Source organism: Salvia hispanica, chromosome 5, assembly GCF_029641045.1.
Source record: "Salvia hispanica isolate PSC_SH4W2 chromosome 5, Shi_PSC_v1, whole genome shotgun sequence".
NCBI lineage: Eukaryota > Viridiplantae > Streptophyta > Magnoliopsida > Lamiales > Lamiaceae > Salvia > Salvia hispanica.
This window is the reverse complement of record NC_142696.1, coordinates 46,779,317-46,801,386: the sequence shown is the minus strand read 5'-3', so window position 1 is coordinate 46,801,386 and position 22,070 is coordinate 46,779,317. Positions and strand designations below refer to the sequence as shown.

The 22,070-nt window shown below is 34.2% G+C and overlaps 3 protein-coding genes across 7 annotated transcripts; 2 read left to right on the top strand and 1 right to left on the bottom strand.

Annotated features, from left to right (window-relative positions):
• Nucleotides 1-684: 684 nt before the first annotated feature.
• Nucleotides 685-12,853, bottom strand: LOC125190288 (ADP-ribosylation factor GTPase-activating protein AGD12-like). 3 transcript variants are annotated; one of them, XM_089058274.1, is made up of 9 exons: nt 12,606-12,853; nt 12,120-12,169; nt 11,699-11,780; nt 11,437-11,512; nt 11,185-11,348; nt 10,917-11,052; nt 1,255-1,371; nt 1,058-1,153; nt 685-966 (listed from the first exon to the last, which is right to left on the bottom strand). In XM_089058274.1, exons 2-9 carry the CDS (start codon nt 12,151-12,153, stop codon nt 685-687), a joined length of 987 nt encoding a protein of 328 aa, XP_088914400.1. In that variant the 5' UTR covers nt 12,154-12,169; nt 12,606-12,853. The 3 variants fall into 3 exon arrangements, with proteins under 3 accessions (XP_088914400.1, XP_088914398.1, XP_088914399.1); XM_089058272.1 differs by lacking the exons at nt 685-966; nt 1,058-1,153; nt 1,255-1,371 and adding exons at nt 9,963-10,399; nt 10,492-10,587; nt 10,690-10,806 and having other exon boundaries at nt 12,606-12,848; XM_089058273.1 differs by lacking the exons at nt 685-966; nt 1,058-1,153; nt 1,255-1,371; nt 12,606-12,853 and adding exons at nt 9,963-10,399; nt 10,492-10,587; nt 10,690-10,806; nt 12,342-12,494.
• Nucleotides 7,003-9,225, top strand: LOC148926929 (uncharacterized). The gene has a single exon (XM_089058551.1). It carries the CDS (start codon nt 7,003-7,005, stop codon nt 9,223-9,225), a length of 2,223 nt encoding a protein of 740 aa, XP_088914677.1.
• A 6,017-nt stretch (nt 12,854-18,870) lies between the features above and the next one.
• Nucleotides 18,871-21,083, top strand: LOC125186546 (nuclear transcription factor Y subunit A-7-like). 3 transcript variants are annotated; one of them, XM_048082928.2, is made up of 7 exons: nt 18,871-19,021; nt 19,212-19,300; nt 19,416-19,466; nt 19,764-19,909; nt 20,240-20,341; nt 20,411-20,575; nt 20,675-21,083. In XM_048082928.2, the coding sequence occupies exons 3-7, from the start codon at nt 19,439-19,441 to the stop codon at nt 20,861-20,863; spliced, it is 630 nt and encodes a 209-aa protein (XP_047938885.1). In that variant the 5' UTR covers nt 18,871-19,021; nt 19,212-19,300; nt 19,416-19,438; the 3' UTR covers nt 20,864-21,083. The 3 variants fall into 3 exon arrangements, with proteins under 3 accessions (XP_047938885.1, XP_047938884.1, XP_047938886.1); XM_048082927.2 differs by lacking the exon at nt 19,212-19,300 and having other exon boundaries at nt 18,876-19,021; XM_048082929.2 differs by lacking the exon at nt 19,212-19,300 and having other exon boundaries at nt 18,878-19,021; nt 19,764-19,903.
• Nucleotides 21,084-22,070: the final 987 nt, after the last annotated feature.

Below are 22,070 nucleotides of genomic sequence, written 5' to 3'. Positions count from 1 at the left end.
CAAGAATTCTACAACTCTCAAATGGTTATCGATTCTCAGTATCTCAGATTCTCACACTATCCATGCTTACAGCTTCACCAATTCGGTACACCAAGCTCTTGCCATGATCGTCTTCATGCATGTAATCTACTCCCTCCGTCCCGGATACTTCGTCCCAGTATTCCACTTCGGTCCGTTCCACATGATTTGTCTTATTTCACTTTTATAGTGGACCCCATATTCCACTAACTCATTCCTATGCACATTTTATTATAAAACTAATATATAAAAGTAGAACTCACATTCCACTAACTTTTTCAACTCACTTTTCATTACATTTCTTAAAATCTGTGTCCGATCAAAGTAGGACGAATTATCCGGGACGGGGGAGTAATTAATTTTTTTTTTATTAGATGTGGTGTATTAACAGTATTGATAAGTACTAACATAAAGACACACGTGACTACGTATGAACATTGTACTACTATATTACATGAATGTAAATGGAAGAGCCATTGTAATATATTGAACATAAAATTATTACTTGTATTCAAGTGAGACAATTAGAGCTCAAGAAACCAATATCGAATCAAGAGAAAAATAGTAGTGTGATGAAATATAATCAAATCAAATCCTCTTTCTATATGTATATTGTAAACATATTATAAAAAGCGTGATTTACATAAAATACCAAAACTTTACTGATTATTGATCAAGAGGCATCCACTCCAGCTCAAGATGTATTTCTCCAGATTCCACATTTTGCAGCTTCAAAGATATTAACTGCTTCACCTTCCCATCCACAATATTCACTGTGCTGTGTTCCAACAGCGCGTTGTCGTTCGACTTCAGCCATCTCCCGATCTGCATGTCCTCGAACGCTCCAACATCCCCGAATACAGTAGCAGAAGTTATAATCGACTGAATGTCTATCTCGACTTCCCCCATTATATCATTCGCAGAGAACGTGTCGCAGTCATAAACTTCCTGTGGTGTCAGACACGAAAGGATCATTACAATGTACGATGGATTCAATATCAGATCATGCAACAAGCGCAGTGATATGTGGGGTTCGTACCAGCTTGATAGGGCCGTATTTTTGTGGAATGGAGATCATAAGTTCCTCGTTCCACACGGGATTCAAGTTGCTCTTCACCACAGCTGTTTGAACTCTCTACGAACAAGAATAAATATCGTTCATCCCAAAGAAACATGGGAAATGCGGTGAATGAAAAAAAACGCGGTGTATAGATTAAGGAGGTTTTATTTACTGACCTGCTTTCCGAGTTTCAAGACAACGTACGGATCACTGGATAGCATATCTCGAACAGCTAGATTCGTGCCTTTCAGTACTTTAACCTTCAACGTTCCAATAAACTCGGCCATGCCTTCCTGCAATCGGATTTGCATTAGCTTCCTATGCATCAAGTTATCGGGACAGTGAGTTTCGTATGAAAGAAACAAAGTTTAGTCCTTCCAAAGGACATTTTATGATTACTTATATTTAAAAAAAATCAGTTATATTCACAAACTTCAAATTAAGAAGAATAAAACAAACAAACAAATATACAAATAACTAGCTGAAAATGAGCAGTAAAATCCCAAGCTAATATTTCGTTATGTGTTAATCAATATAAACACAGTTTTATGATTACTGATATTTAAAAAAATTCAGTTATATTCACAAACTTCAATTTTGTGCTATCAAGTTAAGATATTTTTATTCTTCTGCCACTTGAAAAACAAAACGCACCCACAAAAAAACTTGTCTAACACCACAAGTATTCGATTGATGTTTAACCAAATATTTATAGTGTGGAAACATCGTAACGATCAACTTAATAGTATCTAAACAATTTTATTTATATATTTTGGTAAGTAATTAATCGATTATCATATAATTTCTTGTACATCTACTATTTAACAAGAAAATTTATTGCATGCAAAAAGTAATTACTTAAACACAATTATAGTCAAACAATATTACACAAAATTGCAATAATATTGTCATGATATTTCTATTTCGACGGCATAAAATCCGAAATCATTAGCTATTATATATCGCAAATCACATGTAGTACTATGGTACATAAATTCAATTTCAATATTATGAAGATCACAAATCATCCAATTATATGTGTGTCTAACCATCTCATCTATGTAAACAACGACAGAAATATATGTAAATAACAAAACTCACTTCGACACTATCAAAATGGGTCGTCCTATTTTAATATTTTTAATATTATGTATCATTGTTGAGACTAGTTACGCAAGTATAGTCATTCTACCAAAATACAAAATTATGATTTACAATGAAATTAAGAATAGTTCAGTGGGAGTTCATTGTCTATCTTCAGAAGACAATCTTGGATATCATAAATTAAGGCCATTTCAGAGCATCGATTGGTCATTCAGACAAAACTTTTGGTTTACTACTCAATTTTCTTGTCAATTTTCTTGGGGACGAAAAAGAAGATATATTAATGTGTTTAATTATCATTTGTCCAAGTTTTGCCGCTCGAAAATGGGAAATCTATGTTTTTGGTCTATAAGACCTGAGGGATTTCACTTAGGCTATACAAGATATATGAAAGATCACATTAGAGTGTACACATGGGGGGAGGATCATACGAATGGATCGCGTGCCATAGCCGAGGAACGGCTAGGAGAACGAGAACAGGAAGAACTGGAAGTGGATGATGACTCCGGGGGACACGTGGAGGACGAAGGAGTTAGCTGTACAACTGCAGTTGCACCGAGAATTGGACGCCCGTGAACGTGTGAGATGTCCCCGGGAGCGCTATTAATATTGATATTTTTATGGCTATATTATATGTTTAGATTTTTATCTTTTAGATTATATATTTAAATTAATTTGTTGAGTCGAGCATATTTATATGCTCTTGTTTGTATTTTCTTTATCAGTTCTTTACTGAACATAAGGTCCTAGTTTATAAATAAGACTATTGTATGACTTAAACCCCAAGAAATACATTATCCTATTGCTATTTCTTCCTTTTCTGTTTGGAGATAGGCAACTAATCAAATATGAAATGCTACAATTCAGTTTAATTTTGTAACGCCCTCTATTAGCCGGTAACTAATCAAATATGAAATGCGAGTATATTATAAATTTCATTCATCCAATGCTATTAATATATCAATCATTACATAAGTATCCAAAATGTTCCCTTCCCGCGTGGGTGATGAAATAGATGGATGGACCAAAATTATTAATACATAATTCATTCCAAAATTCAAATTATATAGAGTATATGTTACTTACTTAATTGATTTATTCCCAATAATTTTTTTATCCTCCAATACTTATCTATAAATATCTCACATTCAATATACAAAACTTTTCCCACTAAATCAAAACACTTTCTTTGGGACAACTGCAAAAGTCATAAACTTTTTCATTTTGTCGGGATTTTCCATGAACTTCAAATGTAGCACCAAATGTTATGAACTTTTTCAATCTTAATAATATGAAACATGGGAAAAATTTAACAATTTTTCAAAGTTCATGACATTTGGCACTACATTTGAAGTTCGTGAGAAATCCGGAAAAATGAAAAAGTCCTTGACTTTTGCAGCGGTTGTCCCCTTTTTTTCTTTCATTTCAAGTATGTCCTTTGCCGGTAACAATTCATTTGGCGATCAATTAGACAATGTTATTAAGTATATAGAGCGTCTTAAAGAGTGCCATGCCAACCTTCCCCCTCCTCCTGCACCAAAAACTCGGTGATATATCCATCGGGATCAGGAGGTAGCCACCGAAAGGCTCGATTAGAATTATCACTACTCCAATCCTGGTGTTTAATAATTGCATCAAGAAAACGTTTAGTCCTTGTCACGAATCAGTGGCATTTGCTTACTCGGGTTGACCAGATAATATTGGTGTGGTGAAAGAGAAGGGCACCTTCGAGAAGCTCTTCGAGATTGGTGTGTTGTTCTAGAAACTAATCGAAAATGCAGGCATGATAACACTGGCAGAGGCAATTCAAAACAAGGGGGGACGGTGGTCCCCCAAATTTTTTTCTTTTTCACTACTATTATTATATATATAATTTTATTAGTAATGTATTTTATAAAATTTCCAAAAAATAGCTATGAATATTGAAGGAAGAATTATCTAAGGAAATAAAATAAAATATAAGCTTGCTTCCTAGAGATGGCTTCTCTTCTTTTGACAAAGAATGTGTACTCAAATTTGCAAGTTTTTATCCCTCCAATTTTTTAAGCATTGATTTGAGGTCTCTTGATTGTCAACTTGTTATACTCATGGAGGATATGAGAAGAGATAATGGCTTTTAGAATTTGCAAGATCTTAGTTCTTTTTCAATGAAGCTTGTTGATACAAAGAGGGATGTGGCTTACCCCTTTATCTTTTTGCTTATCAAGTTGATTTTGATTCTTCCAGTTGCTACCGCAAGTGTAGAGAGAGTATTTTCTGGAATGACGTTTGTAAGAATAAGTTGCGAAATAGAATTGATGATATAGTCCATCGCTTTGAGAAAATTAAGACTCGTAGAAAAATAAATTAGATGTTATGTATAGTTTTTGGCTTTATTTTATTTTAAAATACACGAGTTAAAAATTGAAAAATATTTTAAATATTATTTTACCACTATTTTCTTTTTTTTTTTAGTGTTATTTAATTATTTATCATACGACTCGTACCCCCAGATGACAAATCTTGGATCCGCCACTGCATGATAATAGAGTATATCTAGAAAGAATTGAATTTCGAATTGATATTCTTTACTACTCACTCTGTTCCACAAAAGATTTCACACTTACGTTTTTAGTTTGTCCCACAAAAGATGTCACATTTCCCTTTTTGGAAAAAGTTCTCTCTCGCGTGAATATAAAAATTATATTTTCTTTCTCCATTTAACACACAAAACAAAACCTCCTAAAATCATGTGTCGTTCCACAAGTGTGACACCTTTTGTGAGACGGAGGGAGTACTTGTTTAGAAATACGAATATGACATTCAAAAAATTAACCATTTCGGACTCTTAAATTTTTTTTTATAATTATGTTGGCTGAATTGAAAAATTATTTTGACTGCTTCGTCCAAAATTAGTGTGTATTGTTAGGGTTTCAAATGTGACGACGTATGGAACTTAATAATCTCAAAAGTATTCCGCGATTATACCAAAAATAATGCCATCTAAACATTTTTCTTCAATCACGAACCAACTGGAAAATATTCAAATTATCATAAATCTATTACTAATATGCTATGATTAAATTGTAAGAAGATCAAGAGTTCAAATTTTATAAATCTTACGACACTAAATTAACTGTATAAATCCAAGGATCATATATTCCCTAACAGTAACAATAAGACAAAATACACTAGTGCACAAATTTAATAAAAGACATTACTAATTTTGACAACAAACATGCCAAAGATACAAAATAGTAGTAATATACTCCTGGCAGGGGCTGGTCCAAGCTTGACCCATCAATGAAATGTTGTGGGCATGGGCTGGCTCATTGGTTAAAATGAGCTTCAATTTGACCATTTTTTAAATCCAGGTAACTAATTAGAAATTTTTTAATGTTAATAACTAATTAATTACTCATAGTCTATGTAAATAGAGATTAATACTTTATTTCTTGATTTCTATAATTCTCCACTCTATTCTTTTAAGTTCATACATCTAGAATTTTCTCTATAAAAATCTAGATATTTTATTAGATAATATCTATATTTAGATAATTCTAACAAAAATTATCTAGATACCATAAATTCTCTAATACCTAATTCTAGAAATTTTGATTACATAATATCTAAATTTAGATATCTAGTGTCGATGTGCTTGCTTTGGTTGTGAAACACTTTTAAATAGCACAATCGTCGACTTGTTATCCATTCAAATAGTTGTTGGCTCATTTGTGGTCACCAAGCTCCGTTTCTAAGCTAAACCACATGGCAAACAATGAAGGTTGCGACCACATATTCGCCTTTGCAGTTTGATGTTGTGCCAATGGGCTACTTCATAAACATCAAGTGAAGGCAGTGTCACCCACGTAGAACACATATCCACTTGTACTCTTTCGGTCATTGTTGTCACCAGTGGCGGATGGAGATGGTAACTTGGGGGTTCAAATGACCCCCCAAATTTTTTTATTTTTTTTAGTACTATTATATATATATATAGAAAATTTAAATTTTATATTAAAATGCACCCCTATTCTAATTTGACTACTCCTAATTAGCTATGAAAGGAAGTTAATAAAAGCTAAAAAAATCAATTTAATTCTAACTAAAATTCCAAAAACCTAGCCGCTAAGCCACCCATTCCCAATTAGCTTCTGTTGGAAAAAATCCTCTCACCGGCAGGCACCGCTAAGCCGCTGACGCACCGCACCACACCGCCCCGCCCCGCCGTTGCCAACCATCGGGACTGCTTCTCCTCCAGGGTCCAGGCTCCAAGGCTCCAAATTCCAATCTGCATCTCCCTAATTTCTTCTTCAATCTTTAGCCGAGGCCGAGAGTGGCGGATTAAGTGAGTCAATTGTTTATACTTTTGTTTGTCAATTGTTAATTTATCAACCATTCATTCTTTATATTTATATGGGTGTAAGTTATACGTGTAAACATATTGTAGAGGTGTAAATGTGTGGCCATGTGGGTCTTATTCATTAAATAATTTGGGGGAAACATGTGGGTCTTATTCATTAAATGATTTGGGGAAAAATTTTGGCAGCTTGTGGCTTAGAAAATAGAATAATGATTTTGATAGAATATTTGTTATGATATATATGCAGAAAATAAAATAAAAAGTGATGAGAAAACAGTCTGATCTTCGACAATTTCTCGCCAAAAAGAGAAAAACTCATGATAGTTCAAGTTCTCCGGCTTCAAGCTCTCCACCTTCAAGCTCTCCGGCTCCAATTGGTATTGTATCTCCTTCAGATGCTAGTGTGCCATTACAGGAGCAAGAATTGATTTATGATGTTGAAAAACTTCACCATGATCCTATTAAAAGAAGTCAAATAATGGAATATCCTCCAAATGATCGAGATGCAATTAGGAGGGCATATATTCTTAGAAAACCTTGTCAGCCAAGAACTTTTGATTTTCCACAAAGAAATTTTGGAAGTTCGCATCGTCGGTTTATGGTTTCATGGTTTGATAAATGGGATTGGCTTGAATATAGTATGGTTGAAGATGCTGCATTTTGTTTTGTTTGCTACTTATTCAGGAATGAAGTTGGACTTAACGTGGGGGGAGATGCATTTGTGAATAAAGGATTTAAGTCGTGGAATAAGCCAGAACGATTTATTAAACATATTGGTGGAGTTAGAAGTGCTCATAATATTGCTTATGAGAAATATGTGAACTTGAGGGATGGCAAAAAGAAATCGATTCTGGTTTCTTTAGATAATGTTAGTGATGTGATAAACAGAGAATATAATGTTCGCTTGAAGGCTTCAATTTCTTGTTTACGTTACCTATTGGGACAAGGCATGGCATTTCGTGGTCACAGGGAAGGTGAAGATTCCCTTAATAGGGAAAATTTTATTGAACTTTTAAAATGGTTGAAGGCACATAATGAAGTTATTTCAAAAGTGACTTTGGAAAATGCCCCTGGAAATTGTCAATTGACATCTCCAACTATTCAAAAAGACATCATCAATTGTTGTGCTAAAGAAACAATGAAAAGAATTGTGGATGATCTTGGTGATGACTACTTTGCTATATTAGCCGATGAATCTAGTGATATGTCCCAAAAGGAACAGTTGGCTCTTTGTTTGCGCTATGTTGAAAAGAAAAGGGGAAAGGTAGTTGAGCGATTCATTGGTCTTGTGCATGTTGGTGATACTACATCTTTGTCTCTTAGAAGTGCAATTATGACTTTACTTGTTGAACATTCATTAAGCTCATCCAAGATTCGAGGGCAAGGATATGATGGGGCTAGTAACATGAAGGGTGAGATACATGGACTCAAGACTTTGATCATGAAAGATACTCCAAGCGCTTACTACGTACATTGCTTTGCCCACCAGCTTCAACTAACATTAGTAGCCATTTCAAAAAAGAACGATGATTGTAGTTGGCTTTTTGAAACTGTTGGAATTTTGTTGAATGTAATTGGAGTTTCTTGTAAGAGAAATGAATTGATTCGTGACATTCAAGCACAAAAAGTTGCTCAAGCATTGGAAGTTGGTGAGCTTGAATCGGGATCGGGGTTGAATCAAGAACTTAGTTTGAAGAGGCCTGGAGACACTCGTTGGGGTTCTCACTACAAGACTCTTTTGAATATCATGGACTTGTTTTCTACGATTTTTGAAGTTCTTACGATGATTGGAAAGAAAGATTCAATTTTCAGTGATAAGGGAAAAGCTCAAGGCATTTTGTACTTACTAGAGTCATTTGATTTCGTGTTCATGGCACAACTAATGACTACTATATTTGGGTACACTAACGATTTGTGTCTTGCTTTGCAAAGAAGAGATCAAGACATCATTAATGCTATGAGGCTTGTCACTCTAACCAAAGATCAACTACAGAAAATGAGGGAGGATGGATGGGAGATTCACTTGAACAAGGTAATCTCAATTTGCAATAAAAATGACATTGTTGTTCCGGATATGAAAGCTCACTATAGCCCTCATGGAAGATCAAAACGTTTTGTTCAACAAGTTTCATATCTTCATCATTTTCGTGTTGATGTGTTTATCAAAGTGATTGACTTATTACTTCAAGAACTTGATAATCGATTCGATGAAGTTAATATGGAGTTGCTCAGATGTATGGCTTGCTTCAATCCTAGAGATGGCTTCTCTTCTTTTGACAAGGAAAAGGTACTCAAACTTGCCACTTTTTATCCTTCCGAATTTTCAAACATTGATTTGATGAACCTTGAGTGCCAACTTGATTTATTCATTGGAGATATGAGAAGTGATGAAGACTTTCGGAATTTGCGAGATATTAGTTCTATTTTGGTGAAGCTTGTTGAAACAAAAAAAGATGTGGCTTATTCGCGTGTGGCTTTGCTTATCAAGTTGATTTTGATTCTTCCGGTTGCCACTGCAAGTGTAGAGAGAGTGTTTTCTGGAATGACGTTTGTGAAGAATAAGTTGCGAAATAGTATGGGTGATCAACCTTTGAATGATTGTTTGGTCACTTTCATTGAGAAAGATGTGTTTCTACAAGTATCCGATGACGATGTAGTGAATCGTTTTGAAGCAATGAAGACTCGTCGAAAAATAAATTAGATATAATGTAGATTATTTTGTATTTTGAAATGTATGACTCTAAAATGTTATATTTCAAAATATATTTCTTTTAGTACTATTAGTTTTTATTTTTGGTATGTTATATAATGATTTATCATATGACTCGTACCCCCGAATATAAATTCCTGGATCCGCCACTGGTTGTCACCATCCCAATTACTAACATTGTAGTCAACGAATCTATAGTCATTAGTTACTCAATATAATAGTAGGTCATAGACGATCGCACATTTAAGATATCGGAGTTTTTTTTTGTTACAGATGATTTCTTGCAAACGATCCAGTAATTTGATATCATATAATCGACCTTTCTATAAATAAGTTAAAGTGTGCATTTTCCCTTTTTTTTTTGTTAACAAATATAATACTCAAATATTAATTGAGATTTACAATTATCTCTTTAGGCATGTCCTCTCCATAGATTTTGTTTCGTGGTATATATTCCTTGCCGGAGTCATACTTGTTAAGGATGATTCCTTTCTAACGACCATGATCATCCATAGATTTGTTTTGTAGAATTCATTCCTCATTGGAGGATGTTTACAAGTTAAAACAATCACTATTTCATGTGTAAAAAGACAACTTCTATCGCCTATAGAATTATTACGAAATCCAATAAAATTCTATCAGGTAATATCAATGTAGATTTCAAACTTTGTTTTTTTATGCAAAATATTGTTTGATAAACAAGCTTTTATAAAGTTATTTACATAAAATACCAAAAATTTACTGATTTTATTAAAGTAAATAAAAGAAAAATAACACTCCTGGCTCCTAGACTTTGAATATTTCTCTTTCAAATAACAATGAGGAAAAAAAATTAACAAATCTATATCAACATATAAAAACACAACAATTTAAAGTACTACTGTTATTGATCAAGAGGCATCCACTCCAGCTCAAGATGTATTTCTCCAGATTCCACATTTTGCAGCTTCAAAGATACTAACTGCTTCACCTTCCCATCCACAATGTTCACTGTGCTGTCTTCCAACAGCGCGTTGTCGTTCGACTTCAGCCACCTCCCGATCTGCATGTTCTCGAATGTTCCAACATCCCCAAATGCAGTAGCAGAAGTTATCATCGACTGAATGTCTATCTCGACTTCCCCCATTATATCATCCGCTGAGAACGTGTCGTAGTCATAAACTTCCTGTGGTTTCAGACACGAAAGGATCATTACGACGTGTGATGGATTCAATATCAGATCATGCAACAAGTGCCGTGAAAATGAGGGGTTCGTACCAGCTTGATAGGGCCATATTTTTGTGGAATGGAGAGCATAAGTTCCTCATTCCACACGGGATTCAAGTTGCTCTTCACCACAGCTGTTTGAACTCTCTACGAACAAGAATAAACATTTTTCATCCCAAAGAAACATGGGAAACGCGGTGAATGAAAAAAAACGCGGTGTATAGATTAAGGAGGTTTTGATTTAAAGACCTGCTTTCCGAGTTTCAAGACAACATACGGATCACTAGATAGCATATCTCGAACAGCTAGATTCGTGCCTTTTAGTACTTTAACCTTCAACGTTCCAATAAACTCGGCCATACCTTCCTGCAATCGAATTGGCATTAGCTTCCTATGCATCAAGTTATCGGGACAGTGAGTTTCGTATGAAAGAAACAACGTTTAGTCCTTCCAAAGGTGGAAAGGAGGAGACATACTGGCTGCTGTGATGAAGCTGAACTTCGAAAGCTCTCTGAACTTTTCGTGGACATACTAGATCGAAAAGAGTTCTTTGAAGCAGTCGACAGAATACGCAGGCTAGGTTTCAAGAATTCCTGAAGCTCGTACTTCGATCTAAAAGGTGCAAATTAAGAAGAATAAAACAAACAAATATACAAATAACTAGCTGAAAATGAGCAGTAAAATCCCAAGCTAATATTTCGTTATGTGTTGATTAATCGTCAAGACTTTAAACACGAACTTTACCTGATAAACTGAGAGCGTGCTTCAGGGCCAGCATCGGGCCTAGGCTTTGACACCCCTTGAGGAATATAAGCCTCGTAAATGGAATTTGCAGATGCATTTCCACCTACTTCAACCATCGAATCTATTTGATCGTCAGACCAGTCATCTAACGTCACAGACAGAACCTGCAGAATAGAGAAGCATCGATGAAGGGAAAATACATCATATTGGGGAAAGCACGCCACGGAGCAGAAAACAGTAAGGAGAAGTCACCTTTGAAATATGCATGCTGAGGCCTCTATGGACACTAGAGCACTTTAAGCATATAAAGACTCCTATATTTGACGACCTGAAATGAAAAACGAACCATATATAAACCACAAACTAGTAAGCTCTAATACTTACTATCCGAGCCTCAAATACACAATATACGTAAAAAAAAATTGTAATTTCTTCGAAGTCCATCTTATTAAAATTAGAGTCAACATTTGTAAAGATAAAGCAAGGAAAGACAGAGACTCGACGAGGGACTTACGCCCATTTTGGGTCCGGAGCACCACAATCCGCACACACACGATTGTCAGGTCGAGCCAGAAGATCTTTCAATGCTCTTTTACCTGAACACATTTTCAAGAACCAGCATAAAGATGGGAAATACAGAGTCTACGATAAAACACCATAACTCATCAATGTAAACAGTACTAAAATCGAGAAAGACGTCCATACAAGAGCGGTCCACGATACTTTATCAGTATTAGTACATGTGATTATCTTCTTTGTGTAAGATTTTGTGTTACAATCCCAAACTTCTGAAACTATTCTCACCTTTTCCCTTTATCTTAGAACTAGCCCAAAATACTTACAATACTAAGTGAATACACACAAACAAATACTTCCAATTTAACCAATTAATAGAAAGAATTCATTCAAAAATTGCAAAATGCATAAAGTAAAACCTGAAGTTAGTCTTCCAGATGGATGGCGGTTCATGCTTTCTTATCAAAACCTGCAGAGTAATAAGAGCCCCATTTATAAGCCCATCAAAATTCACAACCAATAAAACAGAATCAATCATAAATAGCACTTTCTTTCCACAGTCAAACTCAATTATGCTATTTTTATCAATAAAGTCAATCTAAACCAAAGTGAAATGAATGAATCAAAATTTCCCAACCCACCTTCAAAAACAGAAAGAAAAACATAAATCCACCCAACCCAATTCCAGAAACTAAAGATTCTATTCATAAACTCAGAAAAGGGAAAATTAAAAAACTGATCTTGAAACTATGGAGAAACCCAAATTCTTCTTCTGATCTCAATCTTAAACCCCGATAAACGAAAAACATGAAATCTACTCTGCTTATGCACAAGCTGCACTCTTGCATAGCTGAAAAAGGAAAGATCTGAAAATGATTGTGAAAAAAAAAAGAGCTTTTCATTACCTTCTCTTGAATGCAATCAGAAGAGTTTTTATTGCCAAGACTTGAACTTTCTTTGGATGCAATAACTAATCCTTGCTCCTGCGAAAATGGGCCGTTTTATTTGATTTCAAATCGACGAAAAAACAACTGTTTCTTCCGTGTTCATTAGTTGTACTTGTCCACCTTCTGGTATTACAGCCTTGATTTCGTCCTGTATTCGTCGTTTTCATCGTTTTCATATTCTCTTTCTTTCAATTTATATGTTTTGACTTTCCTTCATTTTCGAAATAATGATAAATGTGACTAGATAATAGTATTACGGACATATAAATAACGGTAAAAATAACCAGATTCTTTTCCTAGTATATTTCCTAATTCATCCTTGCATATATGATAATGGACCCCACTATTATATTTTATATTTGTAAGAAATGAATTAGGAAAAGTATTAGGAAAATAATTAGGTGATCCTTTTCAGGGTGCGATCCTCTGCTATTTCAACAAACACACAAATGGTGTTATTCTCAAAACGCATAAAACAGCTAATTAAATGACATTTCAAATTCTTCTCTTTTCCTATTATATGGAGTACTTTATATGTATATTATTATGGTTATACTTTTCCAACGCAACAATAAATCAATTAAATTTTTATATTAGCACACTCATATCGAATATTAGATATATATTTTATTTTTTGTTTAATATTTTTATTCTATTATAAAAATACATTGCTGATATAAAACACAAAAAAGAAAATGTAAAATACAATAAAAATACTGAAAAAACATACGCATAATATTAAATATGTTACTTACCATTTGTGGGTGTGCTAATTTATGAATTTAATTGATATTTAGAGTAAATTATACTCCGTCCGCCATTAGGAGTCTCATGGGCGGCACGGGTTTTAAGAAATGTTAAGAAAAGTGGGTGTAAAAAAGTTAGTGGAATAGGGGTCCCACTTGTATATATTAGTTTTAAATGAAATGTTAGTGAAATGAGTTAGTGGAAGGTGGGATCCTATATATTACCATTTATGGTAAAAGTGAACCGGGACTCCTATTCACGGACGGACTAAAATAGAAAAACGGGACTCTTATTCGCAGATGGAGGGAGTATTGTTTAAAGTGAAAACTATATAATATAATATTAATAGCATATAAGAAGAATATAGTAGAGCTGCTCAAGGTTTACCAAACCGGCGGTTAAAACCGAAACCGTAACCGGCGATTACGGTTTCGAACCGAAACCGCGAAAAATATGCCAAACCGAAACCGTGAATTTTAGAACCGTGGTTCGGTTCAGGTTCCAAATTTTTCGAACCGAAACCGCGACCGAACCGCCGGTTCCGGACGGTTCCGAACCGCCAACGCGATGATAAATAAATAAACTTAAACATAGTTAATCCTTATATTAAAACTATACTCCATTAAATAAAACATTGCTGAATGATCCGGTTTATGAGTTTTATACTCTTATATAAATAACTTTCATTTTTAGATTTGGTAATATCCGTAGAAACAATAATGTGGGAAAAAATTTTGTAGCAAAAATAATTTTATAATACTATTTGGTAAAATTGGATGGTAATTTGGAAAACATAAGATAAAAGATAATAAAATAAAAATAACCAAATTACAAGATGGAGTTTATGTTGTATGGTTTATGGTAATAACTTTATAATACTATTTCTGATTTTATTAATTAACATATTTTTTTACGTATGGAATCTATGGAGTATGGATAATTATTAATAAATATTTATCCAACATTTTTAATAAACTTACAAGAATTGATTACTTTAAATAAAGTATAATAAATTAACATTGGTTAATGTTGTAGTCTTCAAAATTGATTAGTTGAGTCTTCAAAATTGATTGGTTGACGGTGGGCGATGGCTGCACTATTAAAAATTGATTGCACAAAACACAATTTCTTTTATTTTTATTATTTATTTATTTATTCTTAAATGTTGATTTTAAATTCAAATTGGATCTCATTTCTCTCTATTTTTATCTATATTAAATACTCATCTATATCCTTACTTACACTCACCTCATTTTAGTGTTAACAAGAATTTCTCTCTTCAATCTCTCAATTTAAACTATCCATTTCCTTGTTCCAATTTATTTTATAATTTCAAACTATATGGCAAAAAAAAATTGACGGAAAAAACTGTGAAACCGCGAAACCGAACCTAAACCGCTACGAACCGTCCGAAAACCGGCAGTTTCGAACCGAAACCGAAACCGAAACCGTGAAACAGCCTCACGGTTCGGTTCCGGTTCCATATTTCCCAAAATCGGAACCGACGGTTCCGAACCGATACCGCCGGTTCATGAACCATGGGCAGGGTCTAGAATATAGTACTAATAGGAGCAGAATAGAGTATGCCGTCTCATTCTCTATTTTATGCGTTTTGAGAACAGCACCATTTTCTGTGTTTGTTGGAACGGCAGGGTATCGATCTCATCCTAATAAATGGAGTTTTAATAATAACTCAAAATAAATTATTAATAATTACGATTATGATCAATTGCTAAGTAATTATTTTTCAATAAAATACAGATGTTCTATATTTTTTTATTTTATCCCAAACATAAGTTTAATACTAAAAAATCACATCACCACTATCCATGTGGCCTACTTCTATCTCTTTTCTCACTCCTTTTATTTCACAATGGTTTGCCCAAATTTCTCAACCTCGTATTGGCAAAAAAACACAAACAAATCTTGTTGTAGCATAAAGATAAGAATACACAACATATTCGAACTAAAGGAACACGAGAATTTTGAATGACCGAAAGAATGAGAGACTAAAGAGAGAACTTTGGATGAAAGTATGATAATGTGGAATTTTAATTTTATTTATTTAATTAATTAATATTGTTAGATAAGGTTTTATTTGACGAGTCAATTTTTATTTTTGATTTAGGAAAAACATAAAATTTAGAAAAATAAAAAAATGTTTAAAAGTTAGATATTCACGGCCCAATTCAACTGATGGTCTATTTACGCTGGACTCAACAAAACCCATTTAGAAAAAACCTCTGGCCCAAACTTACGTATGCATAGGGCCCAAAACCTTACTTTCTTTATTTATATAAAGTTTACATATGAGTTTCAAAGATACTACTCCTGTCATAGTCTCATAGATTAAAAACTCAAGAATTGGGGTTGAATCATAGTCTCATGGATCAAAAAAAAAATCAAGAATTGGGGTAGAATTCTTTACCATTAGAGCATTCACAATAGAGAGATTCCTCCCCCTGATAGCCCTCGATGTCATTGCTACAATTGCTATGCCTACACCTAGAAATACACCACAATTAAGTAATTTATCTCCTAATGTTAAATTCCTAGCTTGATTTATATAATAAGGTACATAAAGATAAAACATATTGGATCCTATTGTTCTATTGGATTCCTAATGTTAGCATTTTAATAAAAACATATAGTAATAACCATTGGGTAGTTGTAAAACAAGTGTGTGGATTACAAAGATAGCTTAAAAATAATTTCAACAAAAGGGCCGAACGAAATTATTATTCGTGTATTGCAAAAGGCATAAATAACATTGAGATTTTTAATCGACATTGCCTTGCGCCAGAATTTAGTTAAACAGTTCGAAGAAGATAGAGAAAATTACAAATACGTTAGTATTTTTTTTACAATTAACAAGTTAGTTATTTCAACCTTCTTTTAAAAAAATTTAGTTAGTTTTGTTTGTTCACTAAACTTCATTCCTTTTATTTTGATTTTGTACAAATGGGGAGTATTATTTTACAATAACGCTAATTTAACTTTTTTTTCTTTTATAATTTATTGATTTCATATTAAAATTCATTCTTACTATCTCTAAAATAAATTTGTTTTACAAGAAAATTTTGATGGAGTTTAATACTCCCTCCGATCCACAGTAATACAGTCATTTTGTCATTTTGGTACGTTCCATAGTTATAGAGTCATTTATCTTTTTAGTAAAAGTCTAAAGATGGTTCTACTTCGTCGGATATTTATTCAAGTATCTGGAACACGAACTATATGAACTAGATTATAAATATTTGAACTATGATTCATACTGAATATTTGACCTCGTATCCGGCGGCAAAAAAAATGCAACCCGTTTGAGAAAAGAAAAATCTTTCTTTTTTTTTAGTCATTTTATCTAATTCATGAAATACGTGATCAACCGAGGGTTCTTACTCGGAGAATCCTCGGGTTAGCTTAGGATTTTTTATTAAATCGTCGTGGTTCGAGTATGAATATGAGGTTTTAATCAATTCATAGGGTCTTAAACACATTTTTCCACATCTACTTTTCTTTCTCTTACTCCCTCAGTTCCAGAGTAATGGAGGCATTTCTTTTCGGCAAGGACATTAGTAAAGGGAGAGTGAAGTGGAAAATGAAAAAGGTTGAGAGATGAAGAGAGAATAAAGTAATACTCTCACCGTCCCACCTTAGGAGTCCCAGTTTATTACTTTTGGGTGTCCCACTTTAGGAGTCCCGGTTGGAATATTCCATAATTGGTAATACACCTCACATTCCACTCACCTTTTTCCACTCATATTTTATTATAAAACTAATATATAAAAATAGGACCCACATTCCACTATTTTTTTCCACCAACTTTCCTTTATATTTCTTAAAACTCGTGCTGAACTCAACCGGGACTCCTAAAGTGGGACGGAGGAAGTAGAGAGTAAAGAAGGTGTGGAAAAATGTATTGACTTTTACTATAAATGAAAATGACTCTACTATTACTATGGAATGTACAAAAATGACACACTACTACTATGGTATGAAGGGAGTATTTAATAAAATATAAAAAGATAATAATTCGAATGTACGTGTCGAGCCTAGGCGACTCCAAACTCGACATAGACTTACCTCACTCAATCAAAACACAACCACAAATTATGTTGAAAAACATACGTGTGAGGTCATCTTCTCCGAATGCGGGCCCCGCGAAAGGTAGTGGCTGAGATTAGCTCAGATTTGTCTGCCCAAATCAAGGAGTACCACTGGACCACACACCTCTCCGCCACATATTCAACTTCGCCCTTTTTTTATTCAATTTTTTATTCCGGATTTTATATCCTGCGGTCGCGCTCCAATACACCGCCATCGCCTTCCGTCACCTCCATCAATCAATTCGAGGACGCTAACGTTGTGGCGAAATCTGGTTGGATATTCCCTAGGCTCGATTTATAGGCGCATATTCCGCGATGCATTTCCCCATAGTTCGGAGATAAGTCGGAATTAATTATGATTAGGTTTCAAATTAGTGGGGCTACTTATCTTTTAAACTGTAGTTAAAAAAGGTTTAAAGTAATATTCTTGCTTTTGAAAGAGGAATAAAAAATTTATAACAATTTCTTTTATTGCATAGATTTGGTGAAGCGAATGTATCCCATTTTATGTATAGGAAAAACCGAAAAACTATACTCCTATATGATTGTGTAATATAGTCAATTAGTAGTATTTATATTTGAAGAACAATATGTTGGACAAAATGATAAATTTAATTTAATACCTCTCTACTTCAAGATATTCATATTTGATTTTTAACTTGTCTCATACTTCCTCCGTCCCACTCAAGATTTGACCACATTCTTGAGTGACACGAGATTTTAGGGAGTGTTGTTAGGTGGAATAAAGTAGAGAAGAAAAAGATAGTTGAATATTCTAATGAGGGAAGAGGAAAGAGGATGTCATTTCTAAAATTGAAAAGTGGACATCTTGAGTGGGATAAAATAAAAAAAAGAAAGATGGTCATCTTAAATGAGACGGAGAAAATAGTATTTTTTAATTTTAGTTTTGATTGAACCAGTGTCATAATCTAAAATCATAATAGAATGACGTCATTTTATCAAATATTGTCACTGTAACACCCTAAATTTCGGACATTCTTAAATTAAAATTATGATTTTATTTTCCAATCATGTTTAATTTTGTCATATTATTTTTTATTTCTATCGTGGGATATTGCAAGTGAAAATTTAAGATTTTATAATCTAAATTCAAAAGTTATAAATCCAATAAAAAAATTCAAGTTAAAAATACTAAATTAATTGATGATTGTTCATATTTTTTTCCACTTATATCTGTTTTCTGTTTAAATTAAAAGAAAAAGATTTGTGGCCAATAGTAAAATTTAATTTATATCGAAATTACCGCCGGATATAAATGGCATTGGAGAGTTACAGCGTGGCAGTCAAAAGTGCATGCCGTGGTAAAAACGGAAAATTCGACGCCTCATTAGTTTCTCTCTCTTCGGATAGAGACAACAGTTTCCATCTGCATTCAACTGCAGAGAATAAGAGCTCCAGCAATATATATCGCTAGAGAGAGAAAGTAAGGAGGGAGAGAGAGAGAAGAGAGAATTATTGGTCGTGCAGCAACCTCCGTGAATTCGAGCTCCCTTCACTCAGGTAAAACTTTTTGTAATCTCAAACCCTAACTATCACTTCTCCAATTCTATCAAATCTAAAATCCCCTTCGTTTCAATTTTTTTGTTTGAGTTTCGATTTCTCGATTTTATCCGTTTGGACTTTGGTGCGTTACTGGAATTGGAGGGGCTTGATTTTAATTGGATTTGATTTTGAATTTTCTGAATCTTAGTGGATTGTTCTGGTCTCAATTGAGCCGATTCAATGTGATTGAAATCGTGACGGGGCTGATTATTGATTGGAAATTCGTGAAGATTGCCTGTATGTTTGTGCTGAGCTTTCGTTGAGTTCATCTAAAATTTTATGCGTTTTGGATGTTGATTTCCTTCTTAGTCGCCTAATTGTGATTGATTGGATTCTGGTTTCTGCATTGCAGGTCTGCGTGCATCATTCAGCATTATGACATCTTCCGTTCACAGCCTTTCAGGTTAATTTATGTGAAGAAATTACTTTCTTTGCTAGTATGTTTTGGTGGTTTATGTGTTTTGATTCATCAAAATTTAGAGCATAGAGGACATTTATTTGGAAAACCTTATCTAGCTAGGCAGAGTAAGCACTCAGCAGCTACCTGCTTTATATTTACAGATCTTCAATTGGAGTTTTTCTAAGCAGGATTGTACTCAATGTTGCCATTGCTATTACTTTCTTACTTCGCAATGCCCTCTGTTTTGATATTGGCTGTCTAGACTTCCTTACTAGTTTTTGTGATGTGAATAATTGTCAGATAATAGTGAGGCTGATGAACAACAAAACCACACAGAGTCTTACCTCCAGCCCTTGTCTCCAGCAAAAGGGATGTGTGCAACTGGTATTGCATCACCAGGAATGCCCTATGCACCACCTGCTCAAGTTGGAGTTGGAAATGTAATGGTATTACATATGGTGTTAGTTGTGCTAATTGTGTTTTTATTAGTTTGAATGTATTACTGATTGTAAAAGTATCACTATCTGAGTATGAAATGCAGCATCATCTGTTTTTTGTTATATGCTCTTACAGAATACGTTAGTCTCTGCTGCATCACTATTGTCATAGTATTCCTGGACAATACTTTTCATGTTTCTCTCGAATCTAAGGAGATCCCTTTGTAGAATATAACTGTATAATCTCTGAAGATGTTATTTTTGGTTCAATTAGCCATGTTGCTTGATGGTTGATAAAGGCTAGTTAAGTATTTAACTCTACTTTCTTGATACTTGCAGGCGCAAACAGCTTACCCATATCCTGACCCGTACTACAGGAGCATATTTGCTCCTTACGAAACCCAGCCTTATCCAGCGCAACCTTATCCTGCGCAACCTATGGTACTTGTTATGCTCGTCTCATATTCCTAACAGATGTTCCCAAGTGTTCTAAATCCCCACTTAATTCAGGTACATTTGCAATTGATGGGAATTCAGCAAGCTGGTGTGCCATTGCCCACAGAAGCAGTTGAGGAGCCTGTCTTTGTTAACGCAAAGCAATATCATGGCATCTTGCGTCGTCGCCAGTCTCGTGCTAAGGCTGAATCAGAAAATAAACTATCCAAGCCTCGGAAGGTATCAATGAGTTATGCCATCATTGCATTAATTCTCGTAGTAGTACTTTTTTCCCTTTAGAAATAAGGCATTTGTCATACTAATTGATTATTCTTGCAGCCATATTTGCATGAATCTCGGCACTTGCATGCACTGAGGCGAGCTCGGGGAAACGGGGGTCGATTCCAGAAAAAAAATGACAACCTGAAGAAGAAAGATGTTGAGTCTAGCGAGAAATATCGCGACAGTATCAACCTCAACGGTGAAAAAGATGCCCCCCAAAGAGCGCCCTCAGAAGATGTAGCTTAAACAGGTCGAAACGAAAGTAGCTCAGTCGAAACTATCTCGTGTGAATTTGGCAGATTCATTAAGATGATGGTTCATAGATATTTAAGTCATAGTTTCGTGTGTGTACATTCAGTTTATAGGTTTTTGTAGGGAGCGTTTCAGCAGAATGTGAATTTCAGGTTGCTGTGCCAGTTTCATGTTTTTTTTATTCTAGCATTGATGCAACTCAAGCTTTTCTCTCTCTAGTTGTGTCACTCTTGCTAAAATTCCCTTCTTAGGTTGAACATAAAATTACATAACTAGATATGGGCAACATGTCACTTATAGTGGGCTTAAAAAACCATTGCAACATGCCAAAATCATGAAGTTTAATAGGTTAAATGATATAAATTGAATATGGATGAAGGACCAGTTGGATATAAGGATCCAAAAATCCCACACATATGAGTTAGGTATAGGTCTCCCTAAATCGAGAATCCAGTTTGATCGAAACCCCACGTATATGAGTTAGGCATTGGTCTATTTAAATCGAGAATCTGTTTGATCGAAACCCGTGTATATGAGTTAGGCATCGGTCTCTCTGAATTGAGAATCCAATTTGATCACTCCTAGAGACATTGCTTAAATAATGCCTTAAATAAGCTTGGCATGATTGAACGCAACAAGACTTTGTTCGAATATCATAGTAAATTGTAAAATAGGTTCGGTAAAATTGAACACCACAAGATATTGCTTAAACAATGCCTTGATAAAGCTTAAAATAAGCTTGGTATGATTGAACGTCACAAGACTTTGCTCAAATAAATGGACCTCAGCAAGAGCCGCGTCGATTTCATATAAATGGGCCTCAGCAAGTAACAAAGTTCCTATTTAGGCCGAATTAATTTACATATATTTTCCTCAAATAGGCCTAGCTAAGCCCAATAAGGTGAAAAATCAAACTTATATCGAAATATCCATATTTAATTTCCTATTTATTAACTGAAACTCGTGAAGAAAAGTGTCAACTTCATTAAACGACAAATACTACTAATTTTTGCGTCGTAATTTTGGGGTGTGATTTATTATTGTATGATTAGTTTTGAGATGTTGACCAAAGTGTGAAAGATAATGATAGTGTGTTGTGTGTCTTATTCAAACAAACATGATATGCCAATTATCTCTCAATCAAACCAAATTCAAAGGGTATAGAGAGGATACCCTCCTTCAAAATTTTCAACACAGCCAC

Bases quoted from the DNA above. Each gene is read 5' to 3' on its own strand.
- LOC125186546 (XM_048082928.2), top strand. From the start codon at position 19,439: ATGACATCTTCCGTTCACAGCCTTTCAG. The intron at 19,467-19,763 runs GTTAATTTATGT...AATAATTGTCAG, and splicing joins TTCCGTTCACAGCCTTTCAG to ATAATAGTGAGGCTGATGAA. The intron at 19,910-20,239 runs GTATTACATATG...TGATACTTGCAG, and splicing joins TTGGAGTTGGAAATGTAATG to GCGCAAACAGCTTACCCATA.
- LOC148926929 (XM_089058551.1), top strand. From the start codon at position 7,003: ATGGAATATCCTCCAAATGATCGAGATGCAATTAGGAGGGCATATATT.
- LOC125190288 (XM_089058274.1), bottom strand. From the start codon at position 12,153: ATGAACCGCCATCCATCTGGAAGACTAACTTCAG. The intron at 11,781-12,119 runs GTTTTACTTTAT...AAATGTGTTCAG, and splicing joins ATCTGGAAGACTAACTTCAG to GTAAAAGAGCATTGAAAGAT. The intron at 1,154-1,254 runs GTCAGTAAATAA...TCTTGTTCGTAG, and splicing joins TCTTGAAACTCGGAAAGCAG to AGAGTTCAAACAGCTGTGGT.